Source organism: Aedes albopictus, chromosome 3 (assembly GCF_035046485.1).
Source record: "Aedes albopictus strain Foshan chromosome 3, AalbF5, whole genome shotgun sequence".
Taxonomy (NCBI): domain Eukaryota; kingdom Metazoa; phylum Arthropoda; class Insecta; order Diptera; family Culicidae; genus Aedes; species Aedes albopictus.
Window position 1 is genome coordinate 18,880,440 of NC_085138.1, and position 25,640 is coordinate 18,906,079.

Sequence of the window (25,640 nt, forward strand, 5' to 3'; positions counted from 1 at the left end):
TGATTGCTTAGCAATATTTAAATAATCTTGTCCGCTGCAGCAATCAGCATTAGTGGCCGCGGTGACGGCGGCTGGTAGGCAGAGTACGTAGGTATGGAAGTGCCTCTACTGCAGATGGATGATGTTATCTCAGCAAAGTACTCATCTTTCGTCAACGGTTCGTCAGATTATTTACGAGTGTGTTATCGAGCTTCTCGGAAAGAATGGTGCACTGGCGGTAATCGCGTTTCTACTTTACAATTTAGATTTTGAAAATGCTGATTTCGTTATGCACGAGCATTAGGCAACCCGAGTTTTTTCATTTCAGACTCTAGTTTAATTTAAAAACACTTCACTAATACTTTACTTTTGCAAAAGAAAATAAAAAATGAATAACTCTTTTAAAGAAAAACTAGAAAGGACGAGCAAATTCCTTTTAATTCTACTACTGTGCTTATCTTCGGACAGATAGGCCTATTTCGTCTGTGACTTACAGACTTCTTCAGTGTCAAGTGCTCGACTGAAGAAAACCTCGCATTCGTTGTGGTATTTATACTAGGAGTGTATGTGTAGGTACGTGTGTGGGTAAAAGTGTAGGTATAAAAATGTAGGTACAAAATTGTAGGTACATATTTGTAAAAAAGGGGGTGTATCTGCCTGTTAGAAAACAGGGTGTCAATAAGATACCTAAAGCTAGGAAAATTCCTACCGATTTGGTAGGTAGTCAATTGGTGTTTGTTGTGTTATTTTTTCCTGCCGATTTGGTAGGTAGTCAATTTGTGTTTTGTGTATTGTGTAATGTTTTGTGTGTGTTAGGTAAAAATTTTAACCAGCCACGTGTACCCATTGCCCTGATCCTTGTTAAGTAGTTTTTTATTGTTTTGTTTGTAAATTTCTAAACTTTCTGCAACATCAAGTTTCCATGGGTTTGTAATGTGTCGTAAGAGTTTAATATTTGAAGTATTCATAAAATGTCCTTCATAAATGATGAGTGTAGTAAAGTGAAGATGGCAACCAAGCCAAAGTCAGAGCCGAATAAGTTCATCGAGTTGAAGAAGACCATCGCAGGATTACACAAGGATATCGCGTTTCTCAAGAAGTGTATAGAGTACAGGCTTACTCCCGTAAGTCACAAGGTAAAAGTTAAAACAGCCACAAACCCCAACATAGTAAAGACACTTGAACAAACACTCATCAAAGAAAGCATCAAAAAACTACACAGCAAGATCAACATGAAAACTTTGGAATGTTATTCTCTCCATTTAAAGTTAGCGAAAGATTATCCTGAATCTTTCCCTAATTTTCTAACAAAAGTAAAAGTTGCAGAATTTTGTGAATCAGAAAGAAAAAGGAAATTACTAGATAAAAAACTTAAAGCATTAAAGATGCAAAATCCGAAGTTTACATGTTCTTCTACACAACCACAAAACACAACACAAGAACTAACTGGGTTAGTGGTCAATCGCTCTTCCGAACAGTTTACGGAAGAACAGTTGACCCTTCTCAACAAAGGTCTTAACTACGCAGTACACTCTAAACCAGATTCAACACAAACCATAATCGACATTGAAACAGCTATCAACACGAACAACTTACAGACACCACAGATTCAAGAAATCAGAACACAAACAGCTAACACTATTCAAAACACACAACAAAACAAATTGAACAAAGAACACCTGAAAGAACAACGAATAATCAAAGAACTTAACCAGAAACCAGTTTTCTATCTGAAAGCTGACAAAGGAAACAAAACAGTAATCATGAACAAAGAGGACTATGATGAAATAATGAATAACAAGATTCAAAATGGACCTTACCGAAAACAACGTACTGATCCTCTTCCAGGATTAGTAAGACGTGTTGAAAAAACTCTCAAAGAGTCTACACCAGTTTTAGGAAGCGTCATTAAAAGCCTGAAAGAATCTAACCCTTCATTGCCAAGAATAAAAGGACTTCCCAAAGTTCATAAACCTGGAAATGAAATGCGTGAGATTGTTTCAGCCATTGGTTCACCTACACACAAAATTGCCAAATATTTAGTACAAGAATTCCAAAACATGCCTAAAAAATTTCACAGTAGATCTGTCAAGAATTCCGAACAATTCACAGAACTAGTACAGAATTTATCCGTTAACGACGATGAAATTTTAGTTTCATTCGACGTTAAATCACTATTTCCAAGCATTCCAGTTAAAGAGGCCATTAACCTACTAGAAGATTGGCTTCTGAACCAATATGAAGATTCAAATTCAGATTGGATTAAGAAAGTTCGTACATACATCAAATTAACCAAACTTTGTATGGAAGAAAATTATTTTTCGTTCAGAAATGAAACCTACAAACAACTTAATGGTGCCCCCATGGGCAATCCACTTTCTCCATTTTTAAGTGAAATTTTTATGGCAAATTTGGAAAAACGCTTAGAAAACAACAAACAGCTTCCTGAAGTCTGGTGGAGATACGTTGACGACGTGTTTAGCATTGTTAAGAAACATCTTTTACCTGAAATCTTGAACAATATCAATAATGCACACAAAAACATCGAATTCACTTGTGAAATTGAACAGAACAACCAACTACCATTTTTGGACATACTCATCGTAAAACAAGAATCAACACTTTCCTTCGAAATTTACAGAAAACCGACACACACTCAACGCACTATTCCAAATTCATCAAATCACTCACATCAACACAAAATTGCATCCTTCAATCACATGATACACCGAATGCAGACACTTCCACTTAGTGAAACAGGAAAAACGAAAGAACTTAATTACATTTTCGAAACAGCACAGTTGAACGGTTACACAAAACAAACAATACAACAGATCATCAACAAAAAGACACAACAACAATACAGACGTTCTTTGACTACACTGACACGGACAGAACCTACACTTAAACGGATAACTGTGAACTACAACAATGACACCAAAAAACTCCGACCAATTCTCAGAAAGTTTGGTTTTGAATTAGTTTTCACAAGCAAAGCTAACCAACTTCAAACTCTCTTAGGATCTACGAAAGACCCGTTGGACAACTTAACAAAATCTGGTGTTTACAAAGTAACATGTAATCACTGTGACAAAATATACATAGGACAAACAAAACGCACACTCAACACACGATTCAAAGAACACATAACGGAAGTATCAAAAGCACACAAAGACACAGACAAGGGACTCATTCATCATTTTAAATCTAAAGTTGCTGAACATATTTTCAATGAAGGACATTTTATGAATACTTCAAATATTAAACTCTTACGACACATTACAAACCCATGGAAACTTGATGTTGCAGAAAGTTTAGAAATTTACAAACAAAACAATAAAAAACTACTTAACAAGGATCAGGGCAATGGGTACACGTGGCTGGTTAAAATTTTTACCTAACACACACAAAACATTACACAATACACAAAACACAAATTGACTACCTACCAAATCGGCAGGAAAAAATAACACAACAAACACCAATTGACTACCTACCAAATCGGTAGGAATTTTCCTAGCTTTAGGTATCTTATTGACACCCTGTTTTCTAACAGGCAGATACACCCCCTTTTTTACAAATATGTACCTACAATTTTGTACCTACATTTTTATACCTACACTTTTACCCACACACGTACCTACACATACACTCCTAGTATAAATACCACAACGAATGCGAGGTTTTCTTCAGTCGAGCACTTGACACTGAAGAAGTCTGTAAGTCACAGACGAAATAGGCCTATCTGTCCGAAGATAAGCACAGTAGTAGAATTAAAAGGAATTTGCTCGTCCTTTCTAGTTTTTCTTTAAAAGAGTTATTCATTTTTTATTTTCTTTTGCAAAAGTAAAGTATTAGTGAAGTGTTTTTAAATTAAACTAGAGTCTGAAGTAACAAGTTCTACTAAAAGCTCTAAAGTAATAGTAAAGGAAAAAAACCCGAGTTTTGCGAGTCTTTTATTCAACACTATATCTGGAGCTCGATTTGAATAGGTCGTATGTGCTTTTGTCGATTAAAAACTCGATCAGTTGGATTCGCTTATTATAGCAAAAACCGTTGAAATTGAACAAAGTTGATGCAAACAGCAGAATCCTCACAACACAGGCTTTCTGTTTCATCATTAAAAGTTTACAAAATACCTTCCATATTGCTACAATGACTTAAATAAACTGATCGAAATTTATATCGACAAAAGCACATACGACCTATTCAAATCGAGCTCCAGATATTATCAATACTTAATTACAAAACTAGCAAGGATATAGCAAGAGTAAATTGATGGCTTTTTACCATATTTGTTAACAGATGCCACACTAATATCGCGCTATTGCCGAAAAATTATCTCGCTCATCGAAAGTTTCAGTCGTAAACGATAGTCATAACACATCATGGCACATACACCACGCGTCCACTTCTACGCGCACATCGAGACAAGATATGGTGCAGATTTGAGATCAGCTTTCAAAGACTACGCCAATGACAACGGGAAGTTAGGGAACATGACTAGTCGAAAGTCCTTCCTGATTCGTTGTCGCAAAAGAGGAGTATTTCCGACGCATATTTCCAGCAACTTCCGGTTCACCTTTCCCCTCCTCGAAGAAATCAGCCCATATACCAACAAGATACAGAAAAGTATAACAAGATTCATGAAGTCCATCCTGAATATTGAGATCAAACACACATTCTACAAAATCCAAACTATCAAGACGAGAATGTCCACCATTGCTCAAACCATCAAGGATTCGGGAGTTCCAGAAGAAGTATATGCGAGCTTCTTCGAAAACCAGAGCAAATACAACGAGAAGTACACCGCATCCCGGAGCAACAAGACAAAACGGAAGTTCAGCCGCATCATTGAGCGAGCTGAGGAGTCTACCCATGAACAAATCCCGACAATCAACGAAAAAGCAATACACAACGGTACTCAAGTAGACATCCCACCAGAAACACAATTCTTGCTGAGCCTCGGACCGAAGTTCGCGCTCCCACAAACAAAAACGGATCCGACATGCTCGCCGATGTCGAAGAAATACTGAAGTCCAACCCGGACACGACAGTACAAGACCGTACAAGGTGCGCCATCACAAACTCGATTCTCAACTACCTCAATCATAACGACAACCGTAACCGTCAACTGGATCCACTAGTGAAGTTCTGTCCCATCGCCGAACGAATAACGAGAAGGTTCCTGAGCGAGAACCCAACTATCGTAGTCCTGAAGTCGGACAAAGGAAACAAGACGGTATTGATGGAGACACAGGACTACAAGACCAAGATGCTAGAATTACTACAAGTTCGCAGTACGTACGAACCTATCTCGAGAGACCCCACATCACGCTACCAGCAAAAGAACAACAGCCTGGTCAACCGACTCAGTAATCTGGGTCTTATCGACAGAAAAACAGCTAGTAGATTAACCACATATGAAGCGGTATGCCCTAGAATCTACGGTCAACCGAAGGCTCACAAACCCGGCCTTCCTCTGAGACCTGTGGTACCAAATATGACGGCACCGTCGTACCACCTTTCGAAGTTCGTTGGGAGCATCCTCCAGAAGTCACTGGTAAGTGAATACAACATTAAGGACTCCTACACTTTTTGTGTGTTCATCAACAACGTAACACTACCGGAAAACTACGTGTTGATTTCACTCGATGTGAAAGCTCTCTTCACATCGATTCCGAAATCGCTGGTCTTGAACAACATCATAATGAGGTGGGACGAGATAAAACCCAACACGAATATAAACCTAGATCTGTTCCTTGAGATCGTAGAATACTGTATAGATTCTAGCTACTTCCGGTATGATGGTCAACACTACCACCAAATCTTCGGAACCGCCATGGGAAACCCATTATCCTCGGCCACAGCCGACTGGATCATGGAGAGCCTGCTAAATTCAGTCTTGAACAAACTAAACATCCCGCTACCGTTCATTCGGAAGTTTGTCGATGATCTGGTGACTGCAATCCCACTCAACCAACTACAAAGCGTACTGCAAGCATTTAACAGCTATGACACCCACATCCAGTTCACGCACGAACCTGAAGTGGATAACTGCCTACCCTTCTTGGACATGCTGCTCATTCGCCACGAGAACCAAAAGGTCACAACGCGGTGGTACCAAAAACCCATAGCGAGTGGGAGGTTTTTGAATTTCCTGTCATTTCACTCCCTAGGGCAAAAACTGAATACGGCCAGAAACTTCATAAATAGAGTTAATCGTTTGTCAACAGACCTAGATGAAGTTTCCAAAAACCAACTAATAGACAAACACCTCAAGCTTAATAACTACCCAAGTCATTACGCAACAGACTGGCCAATAGATCGAATACTCGCAATGACTCCCCAACAGCAACACCGGATGAAATGGACCTGGAACATACCTACCGTTCAATCGCATACATGCCTCACCTGTCGAATCGCATCGACAAGGAAATCCAGAAAAACTACAAAAACATACGACTTGCAACATACAACTGGAAATCTGTAGGAGGTTTGTTCACAAAAGTGAAGGATCCGATCCCCGAAGATCAACAGACCGATGTCATCTACTCCATCCCATGCAACGACTGCTCTGCCTGCTACATAGGCATGACGACAAACAGGGTCAAAACAAGGATCAGCGGCCACAAAACACACTACAACGTGCTAGACAGACTACAGCAAACAGGAGTCAACATAACGGATCCGCAAATCATCCAGCTCCAGCAGAAAACAGCCCTAATGGAACACACGATCGTCGAGAACCACCGATTCAACCTAGAAAACACGAAAATTTTAGATAAAACAAACAAATCACACACACTCCCATATTTGGAAGTGTGTCACATCGTGAACAACAGCAACTGCATCAACCGAAGAACAGACACAGAGGGTTTAAATGCAATATACGCAGGAATACTTCACAAGCTAAGAACGAAAAAACAGAGAAACAGAGAAAATGTAAACACGCACGGAATCACAACAAACACGGATAATACACATTACACAACATAATCGAAACACCACTCACACAAGATTGAAAACGTCAATATCAATCTCGAAAGCGTAGAGTGCAGGTGCAAGAAAAAAGCGTAGGCAGAAAGAAATCACAGAAGCAATAAAAAACAAGCTTTGTGCGATTAAGCTGCTATAAAGTTGCGAAACACAGTGTCGGGCGTAAAAATCGACACACATGCAGTAAGTGATTTCCAAAACCAAATCAAAATGTAAAATTAGAAAACCCACTATGTTTTAGGCACCAAAGACGCCATTACAAACCATCTACAGACACAATACAGACAACCAAATGTAGGCCACTACACATGTTTACAAAAATACAAAGTCCTGTAAGTAGGGAAAAATGGGGCACATTGAGGGAAAGAATCGGAAATCAAACACCAAATTTTTAGTTCCCCTGAAGAAGGTTCAATAAAGAACCGAAACGTCGGACGTAGGAGCAAAAACTGTGTTTGCTAACCACTCAGACTGCTATTGCCGAAAAATTATCTCGCTCACACTAATATCTTTTTCTTTTTTCTGATATCCGTAAGGACGTGGCCGAAACCATCCTTTCTATTTACTATTAAACAATTTGTATAAACTAATATGTACGACTTGCAAATGCATCTAGGAAGTGCAGCTTGATGTTATCGTATAGTGAAGTTTGAGATCTCTTGTCACGGTCGCCATATAGTGAGAGGCCGGGTCACAACCTCATAAACCATAATATCCCGATCATAATGACGCATTTTTTTCGGCGAAAAACGTCCAAACGCTAGGATGCTTCATAAAGTCCTTTGTGTCTTCTTTCCTAGGGCTTTGTTTGAGGTGGGGCAATAGTTTGACCCTAGTTGAAAATTCTATTTTATTAAAAAAAGAAGAATAGGGTATTCTGCCATCCATGAGCTAAAACTTTGCTGAACAAATTTACACCAAATATCTTATCAATTTTAAGTTACAATACATTTTATAAGTGTGCGTCTAGTACACCGTGGACGTTCATGATAAAAACGATTCATCCACCAAGTTGGCATTCACTAACTAATTTCTCCCACTTTCTCCCACCATCTCCCACCAGCAATACCTGGACTCACTATGCGTAACGGAAGCCGAAGACTCCAGCTACGACAGCGACTGCGAAGGCGATGACCTCTCACACGAGCAGGTATCGCGAACCACCAGTGACACACTCGGCCAGGAGTTCGCCGAATACGTCAGCAGCCAGTCGGTGGACCCCCATCAGCAGCAGTTGGACCGATCGCCCGGCTACACCCAGCGGGTAGAGTTCGCCCTCAAACTTGGCTACACCGAGCGGCTCGTTCAGGCGGCGCTGCAACGGCTCGGTCCCAATCCGGCCCAGAATGAGCTGCTGGCGGAGCTGATCAAGCTGGGTTCGCAGCCCGGCGCCAAGGGATCCGGGGAGTTCAGCGCAGACGGTGGTCTCAGCGATCCGCTGATGGCCGCTTCGTCCGAGTACGGAGCGGCCGTACCCATCGGAACGGGGAGCGGGTTAGGGGCAATGCTGGGCAGCGTCAGTAGTGGTGGGGGTAGTGCTAGTGGTATCATCAGTGCCAGTGAAGAATCTCTTCGTCCAATAGTGATAGATGGTAGCAATGTGGCCATGAGTCATGGCAACAAGGAAGTGTTCTCGTGCCGGGGCATCCGGTTGTGTGTGGATTGGTTCAAAAATCGGGGGCACAAAGATATTACGGTGTTTGTGCCCAAGTGGCGAAAGGAAAGCGCCCGGCCGGACAATCCGGTCAAGGATGGCGAAATACTGAACGAGCTGGAGAAGGAACGGATGCTGGTGTTTACGCCGTCGCGACTGGTCGGAGGCAAACGAATGGTGTGCTACGACGATAGGTATATTCTAAAGGTGAGTAACAGGCTCTCGCTTACAAATGATTAGTCATTATAAAAGGTGTCGGTTTCTGCTTGGTTGACTCATTGGGAGGAGTGTGATTGCGTATTTGTTTGTTTCGTTTACGACGAATGATGGAGAATCCACGTGGTGGGTGATGAAATTCGGATGCTTATTGATGGCGCTGCTACACAATGTATCAAAATTGTTCTGCCATACTTCCAATGCTCCTTGAACCTTTGATATTTTGCAAAATATATGTATTTGTGCCATAAAGAGTATTTCAAGATACCTAGTTCTTTTTTAATCTTTTGATGTTTAAGGACAAGGTATTTGGAGTACATAGCTCAAAATTTCTAGAGCACCGTTTTTTAGAACCGTTGAACGGATTTGGATGAAAATGCATCACGCTAATTGTTCAGTGGTTGTCAACAGCGTGATGCATTTTAATCCAAATCCGTTCAACGGTTCTAAAAAACGGTGCTCTAGAAATTTTGAGCTATGTACTCCAAATACCTTGTCCTTAAGAGAAGATATTCTCTATATGTGCCACTATAGGTACCAATGTTAAAGTTTTATTAGCAATTTGCAATGGAAATCTACCAACTAATATTTTCCGACTTTCTAATACATAGTTATTATCAATTTTATTTAATTTATATACTACAAAGAGCTACGGATGTCATTTAGTATATTTACCCTACTAAAATTCTTGAACAAAATAAAAACTAGTGGAATGTGTTCACCCCATAACTTCGGAAAAATTCTTGGAGACAATTCAGGCGAAATTCCTGGAAAAAAAATACACCGAAATGATTTTTAGGATTCTCTTGGAGCTTATCACCTTGAATGCTTGAAAAAACAAATAAAATTTAAATAGCTTGGGTAAATCTTACTATAATCCCTGAGAAATTAGTACAAGCAACTAAGTGAAGAATCCAAAGAGAACTATGGCGAAAATATTGTTAGAACCATACGTCAGCAGTCTCCTTTTGCTTAACTGCTCTCTGAAGCTTCAAGGGGAATTCGTTTTGTGAAAACTTTGAGAAGATTCTTCGTTGACTTGTGGAGTGTCGAAATAGATCTTGAGTAATCTCTAGAGAAATGTGGAGTTAAATCTATCGAACTTCGGAACTATTCCAAAAAATTGTGAATAAAATACTGCCGTGTGTTGCATAGTTGTCCCATGTTAATAGCAATTCCAATAGAACATGGGACACCTATGCTGCACACAGCAGAATAGGAGGTGTTAGAAAAAAAAATGCTTTATTATTATATCTGGAGTTCCTGGTACAATACTTTGATAATTACTTAGATGATATTGTGGTGTACCTCAGAGTAAAAGTAAACTTACACATCAGCGGCGAAGTCGTTTTTTTTCATTATAAAAACGTTAACAAGCTTTCTTCTACAAAAACATGGAAAGGGCAATATATTCTTTCTTCCTAAAAACTGTTCATACGTAAGTTATGTTCAATCCACCCCTAGCGCCTGAGATTCTATTCATATCTCGGACTTTAATTATCACATCTATAAGCATTTTATCACATTGTGGAATGGAAGAAGTCAAACCGTTACGAAAACTACAGCAAAATTCGATTTATATTTGAGAATTATCGTACAATATGAAATCAAATTGTCTTACGATTGTTATATTCGTTTTAAGACAAATTAGCACAATATCTACCTTGTTATTTTCAGCATCTACATTAGACCTGTTCACTTTTTTTGACCTACCCGTGTCACATCAAATTATCAATCCACATGCAAAAACAAGTCTTCAGTCCAAAATTGAGCCAAATTGATAAAGGTTTAGAGGTGTATCAAATTGATTTTGTGTTTTTTCGAGCATTTTCACGAAAATGCACTCCAATGTCCAGAAAATTGCACCGAAAAGGTACAGAAAACACCGTTAAAATATAGTTGGAACAATACTCTACAACTTTGCCGAAGACACTACGGTGTTTAAACTGTTTATTTCAAAGTTATTCAACAATTTTCGTTAAAAAATCGCGAAAAAATACAATATTTTTACGGTTTTTCATGTAAAAGTCATGTAATTTTACATTGTTTCAAGTGACTAATTTAATTAGCTATTGCTCCTATGTGTTACGAACATTTCGTCCATACATCATTTTAGTGTAGGAATTCGTTTTCATTGACTAATTATCCAAAGTATGTCACGTTGATACTAAAAATCGCATAGAGTTGCCAGCACAAAATTAAACAAAGTTACCCATGATTAAAACGTCATTACATTTCTTTGTCGCATCTGCATCAGTTTCAATTTGGTGTAGATGGTTGAGCATGAGACTGCCGATACGAAGATTCAAGGTTCGAGCCCTGGAATAGGATTTTTTGCGTCTCGATCCAGCTATAAGTTAATGACACTACACTATGCATCTCATTGCAATTTGGCATCATAGCCTTATTTCGAAACCGTAGAGTGCATAGTAAGAATGAAGTTTCCCTTTATCGTGTAGTTGTGTAGCTTGTGGCTAGATAGATGCAAGTAATCTCCACAGTTGTATGATGAATTTTGCATCCAGAAGCAGTTCCATCATCGTATTGAATTGTTTAACTAAATTAATCGGTATCAAACAGATGTCCAATATTTCGTCCAGCTGATCTCGTCGACACGATTTCTTGTCAACAAGTAAACTAAATATCTAGCTAGTCCTGAAATGGGATTCAGTCCCCATCATCATTATTTGGGAGATTGCGTGTCAGTCATGGGCCATGGCTCATGGCAGATTCATCATCTTAACTGCTATAAAGAAAGAAAAAAAAGTTTATTATGTATTTGAGCTTGAACCTGGGACCTTCTGATCCGCAGGCTCGAGCCTAATCATCTGCGCCATTTCTGATACTTGAATCGAAAGACATTAGAATACGATGGCATGACGTCTTAATCATGGGTAACTTTGTTTTAATTCGTGCTGGCAACTCTACGCGATTTTTAGTATCAACGTGACATACTTTTGATAACACAGCGTAACAAAAATTAACTTTTTGTCTGTCTCAAGAGCAAACTTATGTGTCTCCGAAGGGTTTTGGGCCGCTGAATCCGAATCCGGGCTCAGATATGCTGTAACACGTCACAATTTTGAGCTATACCTCAATTTATAGGTCAAAATATGCGATTTTTGCCTTTTTTGACTGCAAGCCATTAAGCAAGGAAATATTTTTCTTAAGCAATCAAAAGGTTAATTGGTCAATTAACATCTAAATTAACGACTCATGCAAAATATTTCGTTTTACCAAATCGAATTTGATAGTTTTAAGCGATTTATGTTAGGTACGATATTTCCCATACAAGTCACTCTCCAAAAGTTGTATGCAAGTTTTCATACTAACATAAAATGCTTAAATCTATCAAATTGGATTAGGTAAAACGAAATATTTTGCATGAGTCGTTAATTTAGATGTTAATTGACCAATTAACCTTTTGGTTGCTTAAGAAAAATATTTCCTTGCTTAATGGCTTGCAGTCAAAAAAGGCAAAAATCGCATATTTTGACCTATAAATTGAGGTATAGCTCAAAATTGTGACGTGTTGGAGCAAATCTGAGCCCGGATTCGGATTCAGCGGCCCAAAATCCTTCGGAGACACATAAGTTTGCTCTTGAGACAAAAAAATGTTGCGCTGTGTAATTAGTCATTGAAAACGAATTCCAACACAAAAACGATGTATGGACGAAATGTTTGTTACACAAAGGAGAAATAGCTACTTAATTTAGTCACTTAAAATAATGTAAAATTACATGACTTTTATATGTAAAATCGTAAAAATATCGTGTTTTTTCGTGATTTTTCAACTAAAATTATTGAATAGCTTCGAAATAAGCAATTTAAACACCGTAGTATCTTCGGCAAAGTTGTAGAGTATTGTACTAACTATATCCTAACGGTATTTTCATCACCCTTTCGGAGCAATTTTCTGGATTTATGAGTAAATTTCTGTGAAAACGGTCAAAAAAACACAAAATCGATTTGATACACCTTTAAATCTTTATCAATTTGGCTCAATTTTGGGCTGAAGACTTGTTTTTGCATGTGGGTTGATAATTTGATGTGTCACGGAGAATCGGAGAAAAAAAGTTTCAAAGTGAACAGGTCTAATCTACATATACCGCCACTCAGAGTTCATTAATTTCCATCGTCTGACTGCTAACGAAACCTATTTGACACATTCCACGCGTTACGTTTTGCGCGAAAATCAAACGTTTTCTTCCAAAATGTTGTTTTGTGTGTGTGTATGTGTGTATATACAATCCATCGCCCACTGACCGGCAGTGGTTTTATGGAAGAAAAATGTTTGAACCCATTTTCTGACATTAACTTTTGTTCATAGACGGACACAATACAGTTTTAGTCCTGGAGATGGAAGGTGATAGCTCTACTGCACATCCCATACGACCCATTTCAAGTATGCCTGGACTTGCACGTACATCTTGAGGTCGTTTTCTGAAGTAAGTCCCGCATTGGTACATCCGGATATCAGTAGGATATCTGAAATGCAAGGTGAAGATGAGACGAAGCCACACCTCGAATTTTCAAGCGCACAAATCTGAAAAACCAAATGACGGAATGCACTGAAAAGTTGATCGGTTGGTCACCACCAGCAGCTCAACTTTTCAGTGCTTTGCGACATTTCGTTCTTCAGATTTGTGCTTTTGAAAATTCAAGGTGTGGCTTCGTTCTATAATCACCTTAAAACTTCCTTAATCAAACATTTGCATTTTTCTGGGCGTATGCGGTATAGTAAATACCTCATGTATGAATGAAATTACGTTTTTAAATTAGAAAAATCTCATCAAGTTCTTCATAGTCTGCTGAGATAAGTTGTACTCTCATTACTCCAGCTGTACAACAACCGAAATAAGCAACATCCGAATTGTACAAATAGGATTGATTACCGCGTACACTTAAAACGACGTGGACCGATCAATCGAGCTAACGATCACTGGCATCACACCGAAACTCGCGAATGATACTACGCTGAAGAATCTCACGCTAAAGAATTACACAAGAATCACACGTGGAAAACTGACCGGGTGGCGTAATCCTAGTCAAACTACCAGCGAAATCGTCGGAAAAATTGTTTTGAGAACGCGCAAAAAAAATGACAAGCAGCTAAAGTAGACATCCGTTTGTGACAATGCCTTTTGCTTCCAAAATGTTGTTATGCTGTTAAATACATGCCAACCAACATGTTAAACGATTGCTTTCTAATTGGAAATATGTATTGGGTAAACTGTTGAAGAAATCCTAATTTTTTTTTGTTTTGTTTAAAGAAGCTTTACCCAGAAGGGGCATTCGTCTCTATTTGACGTTTATTATTGAAACAATAAAATTACATAATACCTTATCACTAAACGACTTAATCGCTACTGAACATTTCAGTATTTTTCAAGAACCTAATAACTTTATCTTACGCTTGCTTGCTATTACACAAAATCTCGCTTAATGGATTGCTTATTCCCAGTTGTTTCCGTTCAGCCTTATACCAATACCGCTGGCAGGCAGCGAGAACATGGGGAACCAGAGTTTGGAATTTCATCGCCAGTCACTACTGAGTGATCTATACTCAGCTTGTGCTACACTCGACGAAACGCTTCCCAAAATGTGCCCGAAATCCCTTGCCCGGTTCAATACGAGAGCGCAATCAAGAGAGAAGATGCTCGGCGACGCTAATTAAAGTGATGCATTCAACAAGTGTATTTTATTTATTATCATAACTCTTGATTATTATGGAAACACAACCTGCAACATCATAAATACAAATCAATTTAAGAGTATGTTACGTTTTTAAAGCGAAAATGTGCTAAACAATGATGAAAATTACGGACATTCAGAGTTCCTTCAAGCCAACGATGAGAGAGCATCAGAAAGTGTTACACTTAGCGAAGCCCGCTCATCACTGCAGCTTGTCCAATGAGAGCATATTACTCATCAGGGTTGTGCAGTTTCAGGATGGTCAATGTCGAATGACACTCGCTCCAACCATCCCTTCATACGACAAACGCAGTCCATCAAAACATAATCGATTCACGCAAAAGCCACTCAAGCCAACCCTCGTTCAATGCAGAGTCAACCACATCCAACAGCAGCGATCGTCAGTGCTGAAAAATTCATTTCGTCATATCTAAATTCAATCACCTACAGTTGGTTTTAGAAGCTGAACTTGAAAATATGGTATATGGAAAACTTGTGCGGCTAGACCTGTTCTGCAAGAAAGTCACGGAAAAACCGCTATTTTTCGAATATTTCAGGTAGATGTCACGGACTACCTTTGAAAAATGCCATATGATATTCACCGTGAATATCATTCGCATTTTTTGAAGGTAGTCCGTGACATTTACCTTAAATATTCGAAAAATAGCAGTTTTTCCGTGACTTTCTTGCAGAACTGGTCTAGCCGCACAAGATTTTCATATACCATATTCTCAGGTTCAGCTTCTAAAATGAGCTGCAGGTGATTGAATTTAGATATGACAAAATGAATTTTTCAACACTGGCGATCGTCTCTTGTTTCCGAACCACACGATGAAATACCGAAGCGAGTTTTTGTTCTACGCTTTGCATTCTATTCATAGGGCGTGCTATGTTTGTGTTTGCTGCGCCATGCAATACTACTTAACAAATTGACCCTCATCCTGGCATTTTCAGACGAGAGTCACCCAGCAGTGAGTGACATGGCTCTGCGTCGAAACGACGGTTAACAAGCGTTCGGCTGCTCAGGAGATGTGCAGAGAAAGAGCGTGGTGGCGGCAGCCACCGTATCAATGCGTTCGTCTCGAATGTGTTCGATAGCAACATAGAGACGGTCGGCTGTAGTGTTGATGGAGGAAGAAGGGCAATGTTGATGTTGCGGCTTTTTTTGTGTTATGATGGTGATAATGTACAATACTGTTACTCATTGCAGCTTGTCTATTAGGGTAATTCGCTAATTATTGAACACTACCCAAATGTTGAACAGTTTCTGAATATTTTATTATAAATCTTACTTAAGTAATTTTCATCCAACGTAAACGTATGATGTAGATGCGTATACATGTGGGTCACGATATTGCTCTTACTAAGTAACAAAATTATATATATTTTTCGTCAAAAAAATTTATTGAAAATTTTGTACCGCTGATGACACGAAAACTGCACAATTCTTAAGATTAATTTTAAGAAATTGCTGTTACGAACTAAGCATTGTGGGCAAAGCGACCACAAATATCAAAGGCACACCATAGTTACAAGAACTGGAAGGATGTCATTAACAGTTTAACATTGTTTAAAATCACATTTTCATTGTAATTTAATTTGAAAACTTTTTTTTCTTATCACACTATCATTATGCATCCACGATCCAATTGTTGAACACTGGCATAACCTACGATGTTATCATGACTGCTAGATTTTTTTTCAGTTTACCTAACCGTTCATTTCGTGGGGTTTCAAAGGCGTTCCAGGGATGATTTAGGGGTGTTCCAGTGGGCTTCAGAAAGATTCCAGTGGTTTTCAATGGGTTTCAAGGGCATTCCAATGGGTTGTTCAAGAGGAATTCAGAGTGTTAGGGGGTCCCAGGAGTATTTCAAAGCGTTCCAGGAGGCTCAGGAGCAATCCAAGGGTTTTCAAGGGATTTCAGGGTCCATAAGTGTTCTTGGAAGTTGAGTGGGTCCCATGGGTTTCCAGAAGAGTTTCAGGGGCTTTAAAAGGCGTACTTTTCTTCTGTCGTTTTCGCTTCTAATCAAATCTTTTCAGCCATTTTTGCATCTAGTCATCTTTAAACCGATTTCAGTCCACTAGAGCTCTCTTCAAATGTGCGATTCTTTGGCATTTACATGAATTGTCACTAGCTCGGACTAGCTGGACACAAAACACAAAAAAAAAACCGGAAAAAATCCGCCAGGGTGAAAAAATATCGGATGTCGGGTCAATTTTTATCAAATGTTGGACCACTGTTGGACCCACATCGGGTAACTGTCGTGTCTATGTTGGGTTTGGTGGCCAAAATAAAAACAGGTGAATGATAGGTTGATGTCGGGTTATACGTCATCAATTATGAACAAAGCTTCTACCGTTCAACAATTGGCGAGAACCGTCCAACATTAGGATGAGCAAGCTTAAGGAAGCGTTCAACATTTGGGTTACAGATTTCCCATACAAATGTTCTATTTTCTCTTAGAAAATGGAATTTAAGGGAATACAAATTCAATGGGCAGTATAAGGGATAAGTGGATCTAGACGTTTACTGGATATTTTTCAACTAAAGTGGAATTATGCACGGAAAAACAAACGAAAACCAAAATGCCGGTACTAACCGTTCAACAATTGGCGAATTACCCTATATTGGAATATCTTCTTTGTATTCCTTCGTGAACCAGGCGACTCGACGAGAGGACATAGATACGCTTGGTGATTGTAACCGAGCCAACAAAAGGGAAGAAAAACTGCTGAATGGTTCACTTATCACTTCGGCTGCCAAACACTGTGGTGAACTGTTATTTTTTTGTTACATAAAAGGTGCACATTTCAGGCGTTTTTTTTTCTCAAAAATGTGTTTTTTTTTTTGTATAAAGCGCATGTTCCAGACGTAACCTAGTCAGTACTACCTGTTCTCTCTTGTTATCTTATCTACGAATCCTTCAACATTATTTTTAACAACTCGCAGAGTTTTTCTAGGGCTTTGATTCCATATCAGTTGATGCGATTTTAATGTTTCCTGCTGTATCCATCATGGAACTCCCTCAAGAAGTATTGATTGAGTCTTTCCTCAACGTGCTACGTCGTCCGCTTTTTCGTTACCCGGTATGCCCGAATGTCCGGGAATCCAGCAGACATGTTTATTTTCACCTATGATGTCCACTTCGATCCGTTGAATGTAACAGTTTTTTTTTTCTTGAGTTTCCTGGTTCCAACTCAGACAAACAGCACGCTGAATCGTTAAAAATAACAGATCTGTTGTTGACTTGTTGGACTGCTTCGGAGAGGGCTTATTCTTCAGCTGTAAAAACAGAACACTGTTTTGTTAGATTGCCTTCAATTCTGATATTCGGCCCTATTATACCATACTCCAGTTTTCTTTCAGCATGGGTTCCATCAGTATACCGTAGTTCGAAATCACGAATTATTTTCTCTATCGTAAGTCTGTACACATAAAGTGCTATGTGCGGGGCTAGCCCAGCTTTGTGTTTTGCTTTTATTGAACAACGTAAACGTAATTTGCGGACTTCGTTAATTCCACGCTCGGGGAAGCGTGGTTACAAGTTTGCATACGTCTGCTAATGCTAGACCCGTTATACATCTACATGCATAGCAGGCCAAATATGGTTAGACTCCGCTGCTGACTTTTCTAAGACACATGCCTTTCTTCCTAGAGCAATTGATCAATAAAGTAAACTTTTCTAGCATTCGCCGCATGTAAACAAAGGCGCATTAGCATTGTGACAGCAGTCGAGTTATGTCAAACACACAAGGTGGCGCTATCTGTTCATTCCATAGCGGGCGTTAAAGTTATTTTAGTGATCCATTGTATTGTGGATTTACCGGCTACTTGTATTCTACCGGTTACTTAGGTAGCCGTTGCAAAATAGTCGTTTTCATATAAAAATCAACTTGATTGTCAAAAAATGAATGTCGCTGAGTAGCTAGTGGCAACGAGGAATAACGCATAGGGTATTGGTTCCCTTCTTAAGCATGTGGCTCCCATTTTCATCCTACGAAAAAAAGGATTGAAGCATTGTTTGTTTTGTTTCTTATTTTTGTATTTTTTGTTAGAAGTGAGCACCTTCTTGTCATAGAACGGAATCAATCGGTGCCGTAATCGCTTGTTTTCGAATAGTATGAATATGAGAGCGTGAGATTACTGATGGCACACATACCCTGCAATAAAAATGTTTAAAATCATTTTTAAGTTACTCTTTATTATAAAACGGCTACTTTGGAGGCCATACTGAAGCGACCGGTAGAATACAAGTAGCCGGTAAATCCGTAATAGCCAGGCACTCAAGGGTAGGCGTCCAGGTTCTACCACTAGTGGTAGAATAGGAGTTATTCGAAGTGCACCGGACGCTATCCTGATGATTTGATTATATGTTGGTGCAAACTTTTCTATTTTTTCTTTTCGAAGGAACTCTGATCCATAACAAAAGCTTCGACGTTACAATAGCACTTCCAATGTAAAGTAGAGTTTTGCGAAATCCTACAGCCTGAAAACGCCTTCTTCATATTTCACTTCTAAATCCCATTTAAGACACCCTAGCCACCACTGAGACAAAGCCTGCTTCTCAGCTTGTTCTATAATCTAGTTCTAGAGCTTCCTCTGGCAATTACCGTTTCGCATTTGTATATCATGTGGTAGGCACAAAATACTCTATGCTCAAGGATGTCACAAAAAAAACATAACCAAAAGTTCCTAGTAACTGGTAATTTAACCCGTCTTAATATAAGCGAGTTTACCGCTTCGGCTATATGGCTCCTTGCTTTGAGGGGGCCGATTTAAATACTAGGAGAGCCACATTTCAGCTATTTGATATATTCAAATATAATGCATCATAGTGAACAGATTTCAAAACTTTTACCGTTAATAGAAATCTGAATATAAAATCTTTCGATTATCTGGACACAGTTTTAGTATTGAAAGTCGTGTCATGGAAGAGTTTATGGGATAACCGTAAATTTGAAAAAAAATGTCCGTTCTACTGTATTGTTTTTCTTTTGTGTTTTCGAACTCAGGGCATGATTTTACACTAATAACGATCATTAGCTTATCCAGTTCAAAAATGCCTGTTGTACCCTGGTGTACTTAATCCTAAAGCGAAGACCACTTTATCAAGAAGACTTGCAACACTGCCAAAAATCGGGAGACACTGTTAGCAGCGCCCCCGCGATATAAGGTGGAACTATCCTTTGTCAGTGTGAGTGAGTTTTGATACCTGTACACGAACACAGCCATGGGGTCGTCTATCTGTCACTTTTTGTTTACCAATTCAGTTGACCCATCTCGTTTGGTAGAATAACAAAATCTCAAACGATGCTGGAAAGATTTGCTAGATACAGTTTTAAAATTATCTAAATAATGGGGTAAAAACGGTGCTGCATTCCTACTTGTACAAATAGTACACATTTGAAGGATAAATCCTTTTTTAATTTATCGACGAGGAACAGGTAAAATAATGCACATCAATACTTTGGTGCTAAAAAATATTAATCAGTTTCTTCGATTGAGTTTAGAACTATCTGGAGGACCATAATTGAAGCCACTTGTGGTATCGATCTTCCAGAGAATTCCTACATTTGCGAAGACCACTTCGAAGATACAGATTTTCTCAACGTCGATAACAAAAGTCAAGGGTAAGTTACATTGTTTGTTGTATTTAATTTGTTGATTGAATTCGGTAACAAGTCAACTCCTTCAGCGTTTACAACTATGCTGTACCCAAGATCGACCCGGAAAGTGATACGTTTTGTTCCGTTGTTGAAGAGCACTGCCCGATGGATTTTGACTTTGAAACCGGGACGTGTGAGAACGAATACGTCTGTGCTATTGCCGGTCATTCGCAGGATGATCAATCAGAAGTCGAAGAAGGTTCAGTTTTGGATTCGGACACAGTCGATGTCAATGTTACGAATGCACCAGTCATGAAGAGAGTAACTCCCGCAATTGAACATGATCACGACTATCTGAACGACCCATTCCGAAGCATAATGATCGCAGAGAAAATGGTCGAAATGGAAGCGCGCGAAGAGAGGCTTAAGCGCGAATTACGGAAGAAAACCAAGAAGATGCATAAAAAAGATGTCCGTATTAAAAAGCTACGATCCGAACTAGCTCGCTTGAAGCAGCAGGTCAAAAAGCAGGATGAAGATCAACTAGTAGATCCGATCCTCTTAGAGCTGCAAGCAAATAAGCTTCGGAAGTCTGGTGGGGCAAGGTATTCCGATTCCATGAAACACCTTGCCTTAATCCTCCACTACTGCTCCGTTAAGGCATATAAGCAAATGAGACAAATTTTTGCTTTTCCATCTGTTAGCACTCTACGGAAGTGGCTTGCACAAATAGACGTGGGCGAAGGATTTTCAACAAACATTTTCAATTTGTTGAAAATCAAGGCAAGTTTTTTATCAGAGGAGGAAAAGCTTGTTTCAATTTTCTTCGACGAAATGGCCATAACAGAAAAAATAACCTATTTCGGAAACGCAAAGCCTGACTATTTTAAAGGCTTTCCAACTAAACTACCGGGTAAATCAGACATAAGCACAAATGTGCGTGCTAAATCAGCACTAGTGCTAATGATCAAGTCGATCAGGTCGGGCTTTAAGCAGTCGATCGGTTATTTCTTCTGTAAAGATATGAAAAGCGAGGATCTGAAGCTCATAGTAGATGAAGCAATTCAGCTGGTTATGGCATCCGGTTTCACACCCAAAGTTCTAGTGTGTGACCAAAATTCGATTAATCGTGCACTATTCACGAAAGAGTATCACGTGTCTGTTGAAAAGCCATACTTCGATGTTTGGATGGGATCGAGGACTAACCGTATATACTGCATGCCGGATGCCCCACATCTTCACAAATCGACCAGGAATAATTTGCTGAAGCATAACGCGGTATACAACGGTGGAGTGTGTAGTTTTCAGCACATTGTTGATCTTTACTGGGAAGACGTAAAGCATACACCTCGTACGGTACCTGGATTGAGCTACGACCACATTAAACTTGCTCAGTTTTCGGAGATGAACGTAGGATTGGCTGCACAGACACTCAGCCGTTCCGTTGCAGTAGGCCTACGCGCATATGTGGAAACGAACAAACTACAGGACGGCGCACTATTCACAGCTCAGTATTGCGAAGACTTCGATGAACTGTTCGATGCTGCTAATTCGTCGAACTTCAACACAACGAAGGTAACCAAATTAGACTAATTTCACGCCAATTCGTCCGAAACTTGAGATTGCTAAACAAAAACTGATTATATAAAACATTTACGGAAGTTGGACAGATTATCATGAATATTAAAACTTCAGGAGCCCAGAGGACGAGTTGGCGTGATTCGACTATTGGTATTTGAATTCTCTTAAATGTGCTTCCATCACAAATTATTTTAGGCTATGATACGACCCATCCAAGAGTATTCCGCACACTGGAACATGTTCGAAGCAATGGAGACCAAGCTGAGATCTTTGAAGTTTATCGACAAAGAATGCTTTGATCTGCAAAAGGTACAAAAAAATATAATTATATAAAACAATCAGCATACAAAATCTTTCATCTTCTAAAAAAAACAGTTTAAACCGCTGGTAAAACAGTCTCGTGTACCCTACTTCATTGAAGGGTGGCTTCTGTACATCTCTTCGTTGAAATTGATTTGGAAAGAACTACACGACGAATATGGCTTCAAGTTCCTGAGAACTAGAAATCTTAGTCAAGATTGCCTAGAACATTTCTTTTCTCAAGTTCGTTGGAAAAATGGGAACAACTGTCATCCAGATGCATCTCTATTTTCGTCAGCCTACAAAGCACTCGTAGTTAACCATTTGATACTCCCCGAGAAGATAGGAAATGTAGAGGCAGATCTCAGCAAGTACCTCATCAACAAGCAGGAGTTATCAAAAGTTCAGATGGTGAAAGAGAAGCATGTGAGACCGTTTTACCTGGACGATGATGCAGATGTCGAAATTACGTTGGATGACACCGGTGATGTCAATCAGCTTGCTAACGTACATTGGACCACTGGTTGGGTCTGTAGCAAACTTCGCCACAAAGAGTGTGTAGATCGCGTATCAGCAGATAGCAATGACATAAACAAGAATGTAACATTTTTGGCCGGTTTGAAGAAGTTCACCGAAGCATCCAGAATTTTCAATCCAGGTGTGAGGATATGCCAATACTTTTCAACCGTTTGTAAACTTTTCGAAGAGCACTTCATGTTACTGCTGCGTATTGATACCGTTGGCGTGAAGGAAGATCTGATGGACATCATTCTCACCAAATTTGGATTCGCAATGAATCATGAAAATGCTGGCAAAGATCAGGACATAACCGATGGTGAAAGTGGTAGCGACCTGGGCACAGAAGAAAAATTACTACTTGATGTACTTTGTACATCATGTGCTGTTCGTATCACGAATAAGTACGTGAATATGCTTATAGCATGTAAAATTGGGCAGTTGAACAATACCTTCAACGAGAAAGCCCAGTCGAAACGAAAATTGAAAAAGCATGAGAAAGCAAAAAAGCTGAACATCGTTACATTTTCAAAGCTGCTCGCACAAGAACCGAGTGATCACGATGAAAAGGCTTCTTCAAAGAAAAAAAAAGTCATCGTTACCTAAGGTAGGTTGATATATTTAAATGTTTTGCTAAAATAATTGATTATTAAATGATTTCAGGCCAAGAAAGCAAAACTCACTAAGAAATAAACAGGATTGATGGAGTTCATCGATAAAGTACGGTAATTTTCATATCTGTTGTAACGGATGAAATCAATCATACAAAAGAGCATTATTTTAGGCGTACATTATTTTCTTTTCGTGTTTCATTTTATTTTTTCGATCATTTGAATTTAAAATATATAAATCATATCCCACAAAAGTTTTTTATTTCAATTTTTGCATCGTCCTTTTATAATAAATCTGTACTACACTGATGACCGTTAAGACGAAGCTAGCATCGCTTTCGACATTATCAATGCTGGAAGCTCTCGATCTGTCCACAATCAGGGTTGGCGCCAAAACCCATTCATAGGTTCTTTGTCCAATTTGCACAGAGAATCGGACTTCATCCAATCACGGATTGGCCTCTACGCGATGTGCGCTCAATGAAAAAACACAAAAAAACTCTGTGGTAGTGCATATAATAGCAAGTTGAGTAGCAGGCTCTTTTCCGGCCGAAAAGTGTCAACAAGATGTAGCGTATTAACACAGCGCGTAAGATAGCTCGCTGAAACAGGTATTCCAGGCTCTGCATCATGCCACCATGCCTGAGTATCGTCTACATCGACTTGGATATCATGACCCAATAACTTTAGGTAATTTTGAAGAGCGAAGCCCGGGGAAAGTCATCGTTTCCATAATGATCGAAACTAGAGCTGAAAAACAAAACAAAATTTCTAACCATTGATTTTAGTACTGCTAACTTCTTGATTTACCGGTATAGAATCATTTTCTGTTTCGTCCTGGCATACACTTGGCTCGTATCAGAATCGTTTGCTCACTCCGCTATGAAGTCATTGCACAAATAGTATTCCAGAATCATGAGACACTTCGGATTTGATGCACTATTTCCTGCTCGAGCACCGATCGGTAAGGCCATATACTGCGGGCACAGATTACGACGGAAACATTTGCATTGCCTGACAACCTTTGCATTCAGCTGACGGGTGTTGATTCGATTTGCCACGGGACTATGCGCTGGAAATAAAGCACTTGGTGAAACCAAATCACTTTCCATTATAAAATAGAAGGAACTTACCGGTTCAGTAAAACAATTTGAGTTGGCGGTATGTATTTTTATACTGTTAATTTGCTTTAAAACATAAATTAAAAGTGGGAGCTGCCGGATGAGAAAATTTGGTGCGGAGAGATGGTTTGTTTTGGTTAGTTGACAGCTACGCACCTGCGAAAGAGCGCACACATACCATCTCAGAGTGGTGAAAATTTCACTACCACCGTGATGCTGGGTTGCCACCTTAAGGACATAGTTGCAGGGGTTACAAAATGGCAGCGAGTATGGCCGCCACTCTCTCCCTTATACCTCCCTCCCCTCACCGTAGTCATCGAGAAGCGCGGAAGTTAGCGAACAGTTTCTCAAAATTATACTTGCTTACCTTCTCAAATTGCACTCTGGTTGCTACTTGTGGTAGACAACTATATTTTTCATCCGTCAGGAAGTACAGCTTTGCAATTTTCACAATATTTTCACTATTTCGTGCCAAAATGTAGCACACACTGCACTTTTTTTTCTTCGACAAGCGCGTCACCCTTATTTTCAAATCACTTTTTAACAATCTTCTACACAACACAGCACTGTAATAAGTTGATCGATTACGTGAAATTGTCCGCACTTTCGCCTGACCTACCGTTTATCCCGAAAAACTTACGCGTTTTCCACTTTTGTGGCCGAAAACCCGGATCAATTTACATCGCGGTTCGCTAAAACGGAACAGCGTACCGTTAAACTGAGTGGTATTGTTCAACGTACGGTGAAATTGATTAAACCGCAGTTCATGTTTATCACGAAACAAGGCTGTTATTTTGTTAATCTTTTTAAATATTTTAAATATCATACTGCCAATGTGATTCCAATAGATAACAGAACAATCGTTCGCTGTTTATGAGTTGAAATTACATTAATTAATGTCACCCCATAACACGGTAGTTTTCTACGATCAGAGAGAAAAAATACGAGAGAAGAGAGGAGAGAGTTGTCAACAAAAACGTAAATAAAATGGTGCACAATGGGATAATTGGTGAAAATATTGGGCAAAGAAGGGATTTAAATAAATTTAAAAATGTTTTATAAGAACAAATTGTGTTGGTCGGCATATGCAATAAATCATATGTGTGCCAAAATTCAAAGGTACAACTGCTATTTTAATACAGCTCATTTTGGAATGTTTTTGTTAGTTTATTTGACCAAGTCACACTACACTGTGCGCCGTCTGATTTGTTTGTTTTGAGTGGGTGGTTGAGAGGGTTATTAGAGCGGCAGCCAAGCTTATTATTATGATCTCGAGCAACCTTCACCTTAACTAAGCAGAGGCGCTGCCGTTCGCGTCGATGGTCGTTTATATGGGAAAATGGAAGAGCTCCCAGTCTTGTT

At 39.3% G+C, this 25,640-nt stretch overlaps 1 protein-coding gene and 1 long non-coding RNA gene across 5 annotated transcripts in view; one reads left to right on the forward strand and one right to left on the reverse strand.

Annotated features, from left to right (window-relative positions):
• The window catches only part of LOC109418259 (probable ribonuclease ZC3H12C), a 112,107-nt gene that overhangs the window by 81,949 nt on the left and 4,518 nt on the right, over positions 1–25,640 (forward strand). For all 4 annotated transcript variants that reach the window (XM_019692418.3, XM_062857087.1, XM_062857086.1 and 1 more), the window contains one exon: positions 8,042–8,839. In XM_019692418.3, coding sequence (XP_019547963.3) covers positions 8,042–8,839 — 798 coding nt within the window. The remainder of the gene's footprint in view (positions 1–8,041; positions 8,840–25,640) is intronic.
• LOC115261118 (uncharacterized) lies at positions 23,145–24,448 on the reverse strand. The gene is made up of 3 exons (XR_009999141.1): positions 24,291–24,448; positions 23,968–24,229; positions 23,145–23,907 (listed from the first exon to the last, which is right to left on the reverse strand). It is a non-coding gene; the product is annotated as an uncharacterized LOC115261118 (long non-coding RNA).